We start from the raw sequence: 16,170 nt of genomic DNA on the forward strand, positions 1-16,170 counted from the left end.
AAAAGGGTGAGTCACCACGACACCCCTTCCTTGGTTGTTGAACTAAAGGATTCCACCCAAGGCCTAAAACCACAAAATTTGTGACAATTGCTACCAGGAAGACAAAACCTGAAGAGCAGGGGAAATATCTTCACGGCTCTGAAAAGCAGCAATCCGACCGTAGCAATGCCCCTGGACCTGGAAAGGAAAAAGGTCAGCCTGGGAAAAAAAAGATAATATTGGAGAAAGAGCTGGGTGGGTGACGCTCTGGGGCTGACTGTGCTGCAGGCGTCAGCGCGAGGCCCCTTTTATCCTCTAGGAGCAGACTGGAGTGAAGCCTGCTCAGTCCTGGTCCACTCCTCTTGCCCCATCCCACAGAGAGGCCAATTTGAAAAGGGGGTTTTGGCGGGAGCCCAGAAAAACTCTGTGGCGACCAAGGGGGTGGGGTACAGCAGCGTGGCTGCAAGATGACAGTGGGCCACAAACCTCACCCACCACCAGACCCAGTGAGCAGATACAGTCATACCTCGGGTTACAGACGCTTCAGGTTGTGCAATTTCGGGTTGCGCACCGCACCGAACCCGGAAGTACCGGAGCGGGTTACTTCCAGGTTTCGGTGCTTGCACATGCACAGAAGCACTAAATTGCACTTTGTGCATGCACAGAAGTGCCGAATCATGACCCACGGACGTGCGGGTTGCGAATGCTACGGGTTGTGAACGTGCCTCCCGCACAGATCACGTTCGCAACCCGAGCATCCACTGTACTTCCAACTGCATGTGTAGAAAGAAGCATACAGTTGGAATGGCAAGTAGAACGCAAGAGGACCTCCGTATAATATGCCTTAGGAGTGTCCTGTTCCATTTTACCCCACCCAGTGCAAGTCAACCAGAATGCTCAGTCATCAGTGGCCTGTTTTGAGGGTGTTTTGACTCCTTTTTTTACAATATATATATTATTAATAATTTCAAGTATAATTTGATACTTTGCTCCTGATGCATGGATAGTGCCATTTCAGACTTACTTATTTCTTATGCTTTTATATCGCCCACCCAGCCAAGTTCTCTGAGCAGTTTGCATAAACCATAAAAGAAAATCCACAACAGAACACTTAAGGCCATGTACACACATCTCCATTTACACCAGCTTCCACTGCTGCCATGCAAAACATAACATTAGCCACAGTTCATATCTACTGCTGTTGGATGCATTTTTCCTCGGTTCCATCCGATTTGAAAACGTAAGCAACACACTCCCTGCACAGTTAAGCTGAGGTGCGTGCATTTGAGACAGTCATTGTGTAATGTGCAGGTGACAGCACACACAGAGATGACAACTTCACGAATAAGAGTTGGGGGGGCTGCAGGTACAGGGAAACCCAACAGGTAATGTGCACCAGGTGAGGACATCCACACCCCCTCTTTAGTGCATGCAACCATATGCAGATGTGACTTGAAACTCAGCAGGGGAAAACTGCCTCACTTGCATTTTAAACTGCTAATTCATACATAGCCCGAAATAAAATCACAGAAGCCTAGCAAAACAAACTAAAACCAGCACCAAACCCCAGTGAAAACAATTCAAACACAGCAAAAGGGAACTTGGTGCAAAAACTGAAGCACCTGATACATTATTATTAAAAGGACTGGCACTCCGAGAATTGCATTTGGGGTGGCATAGAAATAAACAGCGCTGCAGCATCACCTAGTGGTAAAAACATTAGGAAAAGCAGGGAGAGTAGAGATTTATGAAGCCTCCAGTTGTCTAAACCACTGAGCCTAGGGCTTGCTGATCAGAAGGCCGGCGGTTCGAATCCCCACGACGGGGGGGGGAGCTCCCGTTTCTCGGTCCCAGCTCCTGCCAACCTAGCAGTTCAAAAGCATGTCAAAGTGCAAGTAGATAAATAGGTACTGCTACGGCGGGAAGACAAACGGCATTTCCGTGTGCTGCTCTGGTTCGCCAGAAGCGGATTAGTCATGCTGGCCACATGACCCAGAAAAACTGCCTGTGGACAAATGTCAGCTCCCTTGGCCAATAAAGTGAGATGAGCGCCGCAAGCCCAGAGTCGTCCACAACTGGACTTAACTATCAGGGGTCCTTTACCTTTTTTTAGCATCACCTAGTAGTGAAAACAATCTTCGTAACATTAGGAAAAACAGGGGGAATAGAGATTTATGAAGCCTCCAGTTATTTCCATGTACATCCAATCACGGTTCACCTTGCTGAAAAGTGACACAGAATGTTCAGGATATTTTCTTCACAACAGCAGATATGTAATTTTCACACAGATAAGTTTTTCTTTGGATTGTTAGAGCGCTATTCCGTTTAGCGTTTGCCCATTGCAATAAAGTGATTCTATTACATACATCATCTGAAAGGCTGATCAGCATGTCACTGTGACTGCTGTACACTAATGATCCTCCACTTCCTTTTCACCCAGTCCCTCCCCAGCATAGCTGGTCCTCTATTTGGGGTTCCTCTAAGCATTAAGCAAAGTAAGTTGGCTTCCTCAGGCAGCTGTATTTGGAAGTCAAGAAAGGGCAACAAAATTATTAACAATTAATTTAGGGGATGGTTGTTTTGTTTTTTGTTTTAACTGCTAGAGAGTTTTAGAAGCATTTCTGGTATTTTCTGCCTCAGGTGCCAAAACAACTTGGCCAGCCTTGCATACTACACCCAAGGTACCACTCGCTTCTCTGCCTCAGGCAGCAAAATGTCTTGGGCTGGCCCCCTGCCTCTTAAATTCAGAGGATAGATATGAATGCAGTCCTGTTCATTGTAGAAACCTGGGCATTCGGTGGGACAAAGGGATAATCTAATTATTCAGAGGAATCTGCATATTAAATCTTTTGAAAAATTCTGAATATTAGCAGATCTTCTCTCCTTAGATAACAAAATGAAAATCTACTTCAGTAAGTAAGAGGTGTCTTCTTGCATCAGCATGTTCTAGCACTAAGCTGCCTATATCAGTTATTTTGAAACAGCTGTCAGAGTTTCCAGGGCATTGCCTTGCTAGAACACACTGTGACCTTGTCTTCCTTTTTTTGAACATGCGTTGCTGATGAGGTTGAAAGAAACCACCACTACAGCGTTGGGTGATCTAAGCTCACTTCAACCTTGAGGCACTGTGTTGAGAGAGAGAAATTTGGGGAGAATTCTCAGCATCAGATGTACTTCCTACTGCCACCAAGCAAACAAGTGGTGTAATTTGGAGTGACAGCAATGAGTGAATTGCTGTTCCTTGTGTTTTGTTTTGAAGACCAGTTTTCAAGCACAGCCATTGTATCAGTCACAAGAGCAGATATTGGTCCCGACCTGTGGCACTTAAATGTTCATTTAAACATTGAACCCTTGTCATCTTTTAAATGGGGGGGGGGATCTCAGAACTGTGAATCAGGAAAATGTTTGGTTTTAGAAATGCTAGATGTCAGAATAAAATAGAAACTTTGGTATTTATTACTTTATAATCAGTAGAGCAATTAAAATAAAATTTAATTATTATTTTTTTCAAAAAAACGGGGCAGGAGAGTTTGTGGTAGAACTCCCACTATTTCTTAAGTCTTGGTGGGTTGTGCCTCCCCCCCCCTTCTACATTCTCTCCCTCTAGGAGGGAAATAAGTCCCCCATCTCTTAGGCTGATATAGGAATTTAGGATCCTAGAGATCCTTGCTGGCCCCAGACTGGTCTTCAACACTGTCACCAAGCCACCCCATTTTCAGCCCCAGGACAGGCAGGGCAGTGGAAACCTTTGCTGCTAACCAGAGAGGACCTCTGGTATCAGGACCTCCCCCTCTGCCCTCATAGAGAGGTCCAAAATATTCTATGAACTCAAGAACTCCCAGGCCCTGTAGGATTGCACCCTGCACTGTACAATGCAAATACTCTTCAATAACTATCACTATAAAGTGGGCATATACACTGACTGGCCCTCACCAATAGTGCCAGGGTTGACTTTGCCAGAAACAAAAATAAATTTTCAGATGCATAGAACGATCATTCTAGCTCGCAAAAACATTTGTATATTTGCCCGCCCAGGTCATGCATTACCACTGTGATGCGTCTGCCACCAAACTGCTAGTTCCCTTCGGTCAGGATCCGTGTCACTGCAGCAGTGTATGCAAGTGCTGAGCTACTGCCACTATTGACCACTCTTGGCAAGGGATGTAACTTTATGCTCTCTGGACAAGACTTATATGATCAGCACTCGTGTCTGTTATTACCTGGCCATGCCAAAGCAGGTTGTTTTGCTAGCAGTCTTGGCAGTGTATGTATGGGTACAGAATTGGCACAAGTAAACATTTTCCAACAGAGTAGATTTCCGTATATACAGTATTTAGAGATACCTACTTTTCATGCCAATTCGGTAGGGGAATGTCTGTCTCTCTTAAGTGATAGAATACTGCAATGGCCGCTATCCAGTGCTGAAACATAAAAAAGAGAGAGTGCTTAGATTTCTGACATCCATGTCTTATCCCATCATGTTACTTGCAAACAATACTTATGGCATCAAATCACTGTGGCATCTTATCGTGCGCAAACAAGGTTTGGCACAAATGCATTGCACTTGAATTGTCAATCTGTCAACAAGCCTGGAAATTTCCATAGCGGTCGGTGCACCAGATGCCTGCCCTGACATTAAGCTTGTCAAAAAAATAAATAAAAGGGATGGAAAGGGATAAATGCTGCTAACCTCTACGAAACCACCTTGGTTTGCTTTTCATCCTGCTTAGCCACCAGGAGACTTTGACAATAAATCTAGCTAAACTCCAGCTCAACCCCAAGCCCTCTACTTCGGTCAAATGTACACCCTCCAACGTCTGAGAAAGTGGAAGCACACGTTTGATAGTAAAGAGAGAAAAGGGTCTGAATTTAGTGTGCATGTCAGTGTGCAAATCCTAGTATCTTAGAGCCGTGTGTTTCTCTAGCATTTTGTCACATGCTTCATTTTCTCTCCTCTGCCCACATTCACATTCACACAAGGTACGCACAGCAGCAGCAGCAGGCCAAAGTAAATCTAGTATTCTAAATGTATGGATCCAAAGCAAAATAGTTTAATAACATCTACCTCCAATTGATTTTTTTTTTTACATTGCAAATCAATATTGACATCTTTTATTTGTCCCCGCCTTCTAGACAACACAGCTTGGATTTTAACCAGGAGATCAGGCTTCCGGCAGCATGAGCAGAACATCTTTTACCTTCCTATCCTGATAGTTGATAATGGACGTCCCATGCTGAGTAGCACTGGGACGGTAACCATTCACGTTTGCAGCTGCGACGACAAGGGTCTTGTGATGTCCTGCAATGCAGAGGCCTATGTGCTCCCTGTCAGCCTGAGTAGAGGAGCTCTTATTGCCATTCTAGCCTGCATCTTTGTCTTGCTAGGTAAATATACGTACCGTTTCTTAAATTGAGTAACACCATCTGTTCTTCAGGCACAATAGAGGCGGCTACCATGCTTACTAGAATGCAGTGCCAATAAATGCAATGTTCTAAAAATAGGCAAGCTTTCAAAAAGGCTTTCTCATTAACGTTTTGTGTAAAGTACTATTCTTAGTTGATTTGACTTGTATTTGATTTAGGGCATGTTCCAGCAACTTGCAGGTACAGTTTTGCTACCATAACCCTAAGCAATAGCTACGATAATTCACCGTTGTATGGGGTGGCAAGTGACTTGTTTGGCCTTGAAAGTGGCCATGGGCATTTTGGGCATCCTGTTTTTCAAGCTGCAATTGACATTTCCCTTTTCATGAAAACTGGGTTATGTTCACAGTGTTAATGAGACCTTCAAAAAAATGCCTGCTTGGAACTAGAAGCGATCTGCAAAACTCAACTGACCTTTCCATGAACTAGATAATAACTGAGAAGGTAAATGCAGCAAGCACTCCCTTAGCATTTAGCACAGAATGAGGTAGCAGATACCCCCAGGGTAAAATCTGCATCCCTCAATACTGCTTGCTTTAAGTCTAATGCTGTGCACCCATCCTAAAATATTGCCCAGTCCTGCCACTTACATGCTGTTTGGTTTTGCTTTGTCCTTTGCCACCATGGATGCTGCTGCTACATCAAGGGCAAGAATGGTCGGTGGGCAAGGGTGGGCAGCATCTGTTGTGGAGGCCTTCAGCTTTGGCTGAGGGACACTGTGATGCTGACTGCGCTCTAAAAGTCTTGCGTTCTGGCTTGCTCCCTCTAGTGCTGGTACTGCTGATCTTGTCCATGAGAAGGCACCGGAAGCAGCCATATATCATCGACGAAGATGAGAACATCCACGAGAACATCGTTCGGTACGACGACGAGGGGGGTGGGGAGGAAGACACGGAGGCCTTTGACATCGCGGCCCTGTGGAACCCGAGGGAGGCTCAAGTGGTGCTGAAGAGCAGGCAGGACATGATGCCGGAAATCGAAAGCCTCTCCAGATACGTTCCTCAAGCCTGCACGGTGGACAGCAGCGTTCATAGCTACGTGTTGGCCAAGCTCTACGAAGCCGACATGGACCTCTGGGCCCCTCCCTTTGACTCTCTCCAGACGTACGTGTTTGAGGGCAACGGCTCTGTGGCCGAGTCGCTCAGTTCCTTGCAGTCTGCGTCCACGGACTCAGAGCAGAGCTATGACTATCTGACGGACTGGGGGCCCCGCTTCAAAAAGCTGGCCGAAATGTACGGCGCCACAGAAGGAAACGGGGCCCTTTGGTAACAAAGAGGCGAAGGCAGAGTACTACTCGGGTACTCGGCGCAGCCATCCGAATTTGTACTCAATCAGATATTGAGGACACGGGCGCGGTGGCCTCCTACAAATAGCAATATGGTGCTTGAGGGAGAATGCGGAAGAGGAGTGGAAATAAGTAAGAGCTCTCTCTGGATCAGCTTTATTCAGTTACATTAAGCTACATTTGTAAACGACGAGAAACAGAAAAGGAAAGGGGTGGGGTGGGAGCATTTCCTGGGTGGTTCTTTATTTTAATGGCTACACTTGAAAGCTGCACTCCTGAAATAGAATGACACTATTCTCTTTTGCAGATTTTTTTTTTTAAAAAAAAACCATGACAGCTTATTATGTTCTTTGCATCTGGGTGCAAAGACCCGTAATTTTCAGTTCTTGAGGAAATTGTCTGCAGAAAGCCTTCCCCAGTGGAGGATGCCCTCCTTTCCTAACTCGGTTTACAAAGCGGTCGCTCGCTGGCAAATTCAAGAAGGCACAAGACAATAGAACAAAAAACATGAAACTGGGGGGTTTCTGTCACCAGCAAGAGCCCTTCAGCTCCCCAAAAAGGGGCCTGGCTTTTGCAATCTTGCACAGCAGAAGAGTCTGAGTGATGGGATGTGGGAAGCAGTTGAATGCACTCAGCTTGAATAACAACTGACCTGTGTGTCATATGCATTAATACTAATATCAAATTAATGTATTTTGAGTCTCCTCGGCTTTTAAAAACTGTGACTCGGAATTAAACCGGGGGAGGGGGGGAGATGCCTCTTTTTGCACTGTCGATGTTTCTTCCATGTGCCAAATGTGAAAATCAGATACAACCAGTGAAAGCCAAATAAATAAAAGAAAATTATATGATAACCATATGGGGTTAAGAGGGGCTTTCCCTAACTATGCGAGATCAAACTGAGGGAAGTTTACACTGTAGGTAACCTACTTGAACAAATGCAGTATTATAGAGGAATAAATGGATGTAATAAATATTCCATATATAAGTTTTGTATATTTGTTAATAATTTTGGTAATAAATATAATGTGCTGGATACAGTACAGTACCTTAGAACCTCTTTTAATAAAAGTTAAACTGAAAGAAAAATATATATGAAGATGGTGTTTTGGATGTTTTATCAACCATGTCTGAGACCCAAAGAGCTTCAAGGCTCAGCCCGCTCCAACTCACCCTGCATATTCCTTCCCGTATGCAATGTCACAAAACGCTTACGCAATCCACACTTTCAAAAGGTGGCATAGGTGAATGCCGTATGTGAAACACAGGTCTAAAACAGCACTTCCCTTCAGTTCCACGTGCTTCCTCCCAACAATAAACACCTGCCTAGAGAGCCCTACAAGAGCTGGGCAGCGATGGCATCACAACCAAGTCAATGGGGAGCTAGGTAGATAGAGCAGGGTGCTAATTTGCCCCCATGAGCCCCAACCGCCTAAAGCAATTACCTCCGTTTGTCTAACGAAAGGGTCAGCCTCAGGTGATATAAAATCGGAGTGTGGACACAATTAACATGACAGTTTTTTGACAATGTCAAATAGCAGCTGACCAGAAGGCTGAGAGGCCTTAGAATCATAGAGTTGGAAGAGACCACAAGGGCCATCGAGTCCAACCCCCTGCCAAGCAGGAAACACCATCAGAGCACTCCTGACATATGGTTGTCAAGCCTCTGCTTAAAGACCTCCAAAGAAGGAGACACTGAGGTGACCTTGGGGTCACTGAGGGCAAGTACAACTCTTTCTCTCCTAGCAAATGTCTTCAACAACAACTCCCTCATCAAAGCTGCTACTTCTGCTACAAAGGAAGCCTCCACAACCTCCTCTTACGGTGGTGATAAGCTGGTGTCTGAATCATGCCACTGCAAAGGTGGGTAGGGAATAGGAAGAACAGCTGCTTCACACTTCCTCTGGCCTAGTTTGCCCAAGTCAGAAGCTGTCTTGGGGCATTAGCCTGAACACACAATGGTTAAAAGAGTTCAGAGGTGCAGGGCGACACCTACAAGCCTCACTTTCAATGTCCCCACTGTAGGAATGGATTTAGGCACTAGGGAGAGGATGTTATTCTTCCTCAGTCACATTTGTGAGTACCATCCTTGGCAGCTTAAACTCAGAAGCTGAGACAAGGTTGATTTAACCTTCAAACAATAATCCAGGATGCTTTAAGGCAGACTGGATTTTCCTAGTATTACTCCTTTTCCCCCGCTTAAAAACAATAATCACACACACGTCGTTTTACGAAGCAACTAAAGTAGTGCTTGCTTATATAATCTAGGGTCTTGAAGCAGCAGTTACAGTAGCAAAATTAAGGCAGGTTTAAAACGATCAGGTAAGTAACAAAAGGGACGCAGGTGGCGTGGTGGGTTAAACCACAGCGCCTAGGACTTGCTGATCAGAAGGTCGGCGGTTCGAATCCCTGTGACGGGGTGAGCTCCCATTGCTCGGTCCCTGCTCCTGCCAACCTAGCAGTTCGAAAGCATGTCAAAGTGCAAGTAGAAAAACAGGTACCACTCCGGCGGGAAGGTAAACGTGCACTGCTCTGGTTCGCCAAAAACGGCTTAGTCATGCTGGCCACATGACCCAGAAGCTGTACACCGGCTCCCTCGGCCAATAAAGCGAGATGAGCGCCGCAACCCCAGAGTCAGCCACAACTGGACCTAATGGTCAGGGGTCCCTTTACCTTTAAGTAACAGAACGTTCAAAAAAGGTGTCTGAGCTGCAGGGCTCAGAGATGCACATGTGATCACCTTGGAAGCATGATGAAGGAAGGGGAGGAGTCCCAGGCAGGCAGGAATTATGTAGTGTTACAGCTTCCGGCCAAGGAAGACAAAGGAAGTGATCTCCAAAGTTATTTCTAGGAAATTTACAGGAAGGCTCTGTGAGCCTCAGCCCCTCCGTGTGCCTATCTGGCAAAACATGAATTACTGGTTTGACTGCAGTAATGTTACACACCCAGGTAAGCATGCATAGAAGCTCCTTTTGCACCTTAATAAGAAACACATGGATGTTGTGCATGGCAGGAAGTAAGATGGGGGCAGTATATACATTCCCAGACCCCTAAGGATCAGGCTAAAGGCCTGAATGGGGCTAATATTACAGAGGGAGTGAAACTCCAAAGGCCGTTGCAATCTGCCCCTCCGCTTGTCATCATGAGATCTGTCAAAAGTCTTACACGGCCTTGAGAGAAGACCGTTGCCTATGCCCTATCCCTCTACAAAACGCTGCAGAGGAACGACCATTTGATGTCACACAGTATTGACAATATGCCTGTTTTTACACTATCCAAGATTCTGGCTCACTAGACTCAGTTATTGCAGTTACTGCAACGATGAGTGTGCCATTTATTTTGTGTGGGGGTTTTTGTTGTTTTTTTAGAACACTGTCGCATCAGTATATTCAAAGGCAGCAACTGCTACCAAACAGATGTTTGCCCTAAGGAAATGAATCGCAACCACACAAAGGTCAGACAAGGATTTTCCCCTCTGCTAGAAACTATGTTTGAGTACAGAAGCATAGCAATTTGCAGTATTTTGCACACTGCCATTTCCTATGCAACTCGAAATTGGGGAGAGGGGCTGAAGAAAACACAGCTATTATAAAATATTCCAAGTGGGAGCTAAAGCGGCAGTTGTATATTCTTAATTGCTTCAAGACTCCTGGCGCTGCAAATTCTCTATTCGCTGTCTGATACTTCTGTTTCATAAGCTCTTCTTCTTAAGGCACTCACAGATGTTGTTCTAATCAGGGATGGTAAAAGGAATGCAACTCAAAATAACTCTCTTCGTTGGGGGTACTTCTGGTTGGAAGGGGTTGCAAAGCGCTGTTGCACAGTGATAGCTCTGACTTGCCTAACTGCTAGCTGATTCTGCTTGTTGTTTTTGGCACCCATCTGTCTCAAGAGACAATGGAGTGTGCCTCTGGGGGTGAAGTCAAACGGCTGCAACACCAGCATGACCTCCCCAGGGCACAAGCCCGGGCAATGTGTATGGAAGGCCTGGGCTGCCAGTGGCGTAGCGTGGGTTGTCAGCACCCGGGGCAAGGCAAGTAATTTGTGCCCCCTAACCCGTGGATTTGCGCCCCCTAACCCTAACCCCCAGATGTTGCGCCCGGTGCGGCCAGCCCCCCCTGCACCCCCCACGCTACGCTACTGTGGGCTGCCCAGATGACAAGACCCTTCTCTCAGCCTCACTGACATGGTCCAGAGTAAATCAGAGCAAGACGTTTGTCACCAGCTGGGCTGTAGGAGTTGCCGTAAGGAGGTGTTCAAGGTGTCATCCAACTGTCTTAGGGACTCCACTCCAGATTTGTGTAGGGCAGGCACCACCAAACTCGGCCCTCCAGATGTTTTGGGGCTGCAACTCCCATCACCCCTAGCTAACTGGACCAGTGGTCAGGGATGGTGGGAATTGTAGTCCCAAAACATCTGGAGGGCCAAGTTTGGGGGTGCCTGGTGTAGGGTTTACTCCTTAGGCTTTTCTTCTCCCAAATATATCCCACAAGGCAGCGGAGGTTTAGGACCAGAGTTTTCCTTCACCTGAATGAGCTACTCTGCTTCCTCCACCATGATTAGCAATGGTAGGGGTGGGGTTTTCCCTCCGGAACCTCTAAATCATAAGTGACCATACTATGATTTGGACTATGGAGTCAGCTACATCAGTAAAGAAAATGCATTTAAATGCGTTATAACACCGTGTCACCAGATGGCGCTGTGGAGTTTTTCACCAACATGATTTCCCATTATGAGGTTTACAACGTGTTTTCCTGAAACGTGTGTGTGTGTGTGTGTGTGTGTGTGTGTGTGTGTCTAGATCCAGCCCATAACTCTGATCCACGTGCAAAGACACTACAGTGGTACCTCAGGTTAAGAACCTAATTCGTTCCAGAGGTCCGTTCTTAACCTGAAACTGTTCTTAACCTGAAGCACCACTTTAGCTAATGGGGCCTCCTGCTGCCGCTGCGCCGCCAGAGCACGATTTTTGTTCTCATCCTGAAGCAAAGTTCTTAACCCGAGGTACTATTTCTGGGTTAGCGGAGTCTGTAACCTGAAGTCTATGTAACCCGAGGTACAGTACCCCGAGGTACTGTCAGAACACCCCTAGCCCCTGTCCATTGAGTATGCAAGGGCTTCATAAATTCTTTTCACTCTTGGGCGTCCCCAAGCCAAAAACATTTCCAAACATTCCAGCATCTCCCACTGAAATCCCATGACTAGGTCTGCAATAAAATGTTGCAGCATATGCTCACCACCTAGCAGAGGAAGCTCTTGCTCAGGGTTCCAGCCAGCCTTGATTTCCTCCAACATTGTCCATTCAGCTATCACCCCAAAGAGTTCTATGTGTGTCCCACCCCCCAATTCCCAACAGACATGCTATTACAGTATGTGGCTATTGAACCTGCTAATCCTCAATCAAGTTTTTTTGAGAGGTTTCCCCTTGGGTTGTACGTTGCACTTTTTAAAACCCTGGAGTTCCCCCAAAATCGCTAACACCTCCATCTTGTTTCTCATTAGCCCATTCTGGTTCCAAGCTACTGCAATTTATCCTACTGTTTATGAGAAACGTTCTGCGATTCCTGCAGTAGAATTCTGGGAACATATGCATGGAATCTGTGCAACAAAATATTCACAAATATATTACTATAGAGGGGGAATTAGCCAACTGCTTTTATTGTATAGTAACTACAGCATGCTACCCTCTCAAACCTGGTTGTATCATTGTATGGTTGTATTTAACTTCTTAGCAAGAGGCACTGGAAACGTATTTCGTTATTCCAAAACTGCTCCAGACAGTAGCAGTACCATCAGAGGATCAAAAAGAAATCAGGAGAACAGCTCCTCCCAGAGGCATCCTCAAATAAACAAAGGACCTCATAAATAGATTATAAGAAGAAGAAAGGCAGCATCATTTTTACTGTGAAGCCATTAGATGACAGACGGACAGACAGACAGACAGACAGACAAATAGAGAAAGTGGTGATAGGTGCTTCAAAAGGAGGGGTTTATGCGTTCTGCTATAAGCCCCTGTCCTCAAAACAGGCAGGAAGAGTTAACTGTTCCCTCTCAGCCAGGAGAAGTGGCTTCTGTAAAGGCAGATGGACTTGGGGGGGAATCTCTCCCATCAGTTCCTCAGCCCCCCCTTCTTCCAATTTTTTTAAAAGCCCACTTCAATCTGATTCAAAAGGTCACTCAAAGACATATCTGCTGCCACAGATGAGGGCACCAAGTAGGCTGGATGCGGGGGGCTTCATTTCCAGATTTCTCTCTCATGCCCCCCCCCCAGCCCAAAATCCTTCACATACTCGATCTACCACTACTTGCTCAGCGAAGACTAAGGTCCCTCTCCGCTCCTTGTGCAGTCTGTGTGGCAACCATAACAGAAGGAAAGGGTGGCATCCGATTACAATTGATATCTAATAGTCCTGGTGTCCAGCCAAAGCTGAGTATGAGCTATACAAAGAGCTGAAAGTCACATTTCTACAGGTATAATGGACAGGAGGAAGGCCTCTGTGGGCACCAAAGCAGGCATTGGCAGGTGTACAGACACCAATGAGCGTTGCATCGACAACCATGGCCTCTTGATCCCAGCCATCACAGCTGGTGAAATTGAGCCAGGGAAGGTTGATCAGGCGTTTCCAGGGAACTGCAAATGCTTCCTTGCATTAAGCAAGCAGGCAGTAGTGCAGCCACGACTGAAAAAGCCAGCCCTAGACTCAATGGATTGCAACAATTATTGCCCTGTCATAAACACTGCCTTCCTGCAGAAACTGATTGCGATGGAACCAACTGCAGACATTTCTGGATGAGACTGATTGTCCTGGATCTATGGGTTGTGGCCTGCATTGTGGGAGGGAAATGGGCAAGGAAAATTATCCACTTCACACCAAAAGATGTGTGTGTTTAAGTGATTTCGATGAAATAAATGCTTGGCCTTTTTGGATATCACATTCCTAACTTAAACTCTTGATCTCAAGGTAGTGGGTTCAAGTTCCACATTGGGCAAAAGATCCCTGCATTGCAGGGGGCTGAACTAGACGATGCTCATGGCCCCTTCCAACTCTACAATTTATCTTCCTGCTGCAGCTGTACCTGTTTATCTACTTGCACTGGTGTGCTTTTGAACTGCTACGTTGGCAGGAACTGGGACAGAGCAACGGAAGCTCACCCCGCCGTGTGGATTTGAACCGCCAACCTTCTGATCGGCAAGCCCAAGAGGCTCAGTGGTTTAGACTACAGCGCCACCCGCATCCCATCATTACATAAGAACTGAGCCACCAACAGACCATTTTCAGCAGCTACAGTCACTCAGGATACTGAATAGCACTTTTAGGCTACATAAGAAAACTTTTTGATGATGCTGAATCCATCATCCAAAATCTAAGGGGCTGAAGTGCCCCTATTTCCCTTGCTCCTTTTCATCTGGACCTAACTCCACACACATCTGTTTTCTGCCACCACATCCCCTTTGGCAACCCCACATGAGTACAGAACTGAAGCGGGTGGTTCATATAAAGTACAAGTAGATTGGTCTCACAACATGCAAGGTGTATTTCAGTCTGTTTCAAAACGCTGCCTCCGTGAACTTCAATATCGTGGGGTTTTTTTGCTGAACCACAGTGCCACCCAGTGGTGCAATTGCAGACTGACCATATTGACTACATTCTTTTTGAGATGTGTGTAGAATTCAAGCGTAGCCTGCCCAACGCATTAACATGCAAGAGCATTCAAGGCAGATCTGAAAGTACACAAAAAGTGAAACTCCTTGCCAAAATAGATTTCCCAAGTCACAATTTAATAAAACAACAGATAGTAAAAGCAAGAAGAATCTAAAACACTTATTTTGCATCACGGGCAGGAGAAGGTTTAGGAAATGATATGTAGCTCAAGCTCATGCATGCATACTTAGAAATATTTCACTAAGTTTAACTGGACTTACATTCAGGGAAGTGTACACTGGGTTACAGCCTAAGACTGCATTCTTAAGCGAGCTTACTAGGGAGTAAAAGCCTTTGGACGTAGTGGGACCGACCTCTGAGTAAATATGCATAGGATGTTTGCTTATTTAATATATTCATATATTCTGCGTAATACTTAATATAGTCTCGAAGCAGTTCACCAAAAACAAACAAATACAACAATGAAAAACAAATACAATCATGGAACTGTGAAACTACAATGCAATGCAATACAATCTCCCAAAACGAAAACATAGCAGCACATTGTGAAACATGTTTAGGGCCAGTGATTCCACATCCTGCCCACAAAATGCAAGAGTTGCCCCACTAACTAATACACACGTCGCATCCAAATGCCGCCTTATATCTGCACAATACAATATAGTCGTACCTTGGGTCTCGAACGCCTTGCGACTCAAACGTTTTGGCTCCCGAACACCACAAACCCGAAAGTGAGTATTCTGGTTTGCAAACGTTTTTTGGAAACCGAATGTCCGACGCAGCTTCCGCACTTCTGATTGAGTGCAGGAAGCTCCTGCAGCCAATCAGAAACCACACCTTGGTTTTCAAATGTTTTTGGAGGTCGAACGGACTTCCGGAACGGATTTCGTTCAAGAACCAAGGTATGACTGTACCCGCAACTCATAGAATTGTAGAATCATAGAGTTGGAAGGGACCCTGAGGATGATCAAAGTCCAACCCTCTGCAATGCAGGAATATGCAGCTGTCCCATACAGGGACCGAACCTGCAACCTTGGAGCCATCAGCACCACGCTCTAACCCACTGAGCTTTCCAGGCTATCATTCAATAGCACACATCCCATTCTATTCCCACACTTCCACCATAAACACACCACCCACTCGATCACCAGTGTGGTGCAGTGGTTAAAAGCAGCGGACTTGTGATCTGGTGAACCGGGTTCGCTTCCCCGCTCCTCCACATGCAGCTGCTGGGTAACCTTGGGCCAGTCACACTTCTCTGAAGTCTCTCAGCCCCACACACCTCACAGAGTGTTTGTTGTGGGGGAGGAAGGGAAAGGAAGTTGTTAGCTGCTTTGAGACTCCTTAGGGTGGTGATAAAGCAGGATATCAAATCCAAATCCAAATCCAAATCCTCTTCTTCCAATATCTCCCACCCGATCACCAACCACTATCACTAGTCATTCCTTAACTCAACAAAATCGTACTACATAAAGACAAGGAGACAATGGAACCATTCGCTGGCAGAAACATTGGCTTCTGAGTGAGTGGCAGCATCTCTCTAATGCATGGGTAGGCAAACTAAGGCCTGGGGCCCGGATCTGGCCCAATCGCCTTCTACATCTGGCCTGTGGACAGTCCAGGAATCAGCATGTTTTCACATGAGTAGAATGTGTCCTTTTATTTAAAATACATCTCTGGGTTATTTGTGGGGCCTGCCTGGTGTTTTTACAGGAGTAGAATGTGTGCTTTTATTTAAAATGCATCTCTGGGTTATTTGTGGGGCATAGGGATTTGTTCATATATATTTTTTCAAAATATAGTCCGGCCCCCCACAAG

At 45.8% G+C, this 16,170-nt stretch overlaps 1 protein-coding gene and 1 long non-coding RNA gene across 3 annotated transcripts in view; one reads left to right on the plus strand and one right to left on the minus strand.

The window, feature by feature from the left end:
* CDH20 (cadherin 20) overlaps positions 1 to 7,781 on the plus strand; it is a 153,317-nt gene extending 145,536 nt beyond the window's left edge. For both annotated transcript variants that reach the window (XM_082234332.1, XM_082234331.1), the window contains exons 11-12: positions 5,113 to 5,364; positions 6,173 to 7,781. In XM_082234332.1, the coding sequence (XP_082090458.1) occupies positions 5,113 to 5,364; positions 6,173 to 6,672 (752 nt within the window). In that variant the 3' untranslated portion in view covers positions 6,673 to 7,781. The remainder of the gene's footprint in view (positions 1 to 5,112; positions 5,365 to 6,172) is intronic.
* LOC309538908 overlaps positions 2,470 to 16,170 on the minus strand; it is a 77,805-nt gene continuing 64,104 nt past the window's right edge. Inside the window, exons 3-4 of the long non-coding RNA XR_014222486.1 lie at positions 4,327 to 4,400; positions 2,470 to 3,104 (exon numbers count right to left, since the gene is read on the minus strand). This is a non-coding gene — a long non-coding RNA (uncharacterized lncRNA). The remainder of the gene's footprint in view (positions 3,105 to 4,326; positions 4,401 to 16,170) is intronic.

The sequence above is a fragment of the Podarcis vaucheri genome (genome assembly GCF_965113315.1).
Source record: "Podarcis vaucheri genome assembly, chromosome: 8".
In the NCBI taxonomy this organism is placed as follows: Eukaryota; Metazoa; Chordata; class Lepidosauria; order Squamata; family Lacertidae; genus Podarcis; species Podarcis vaucheri.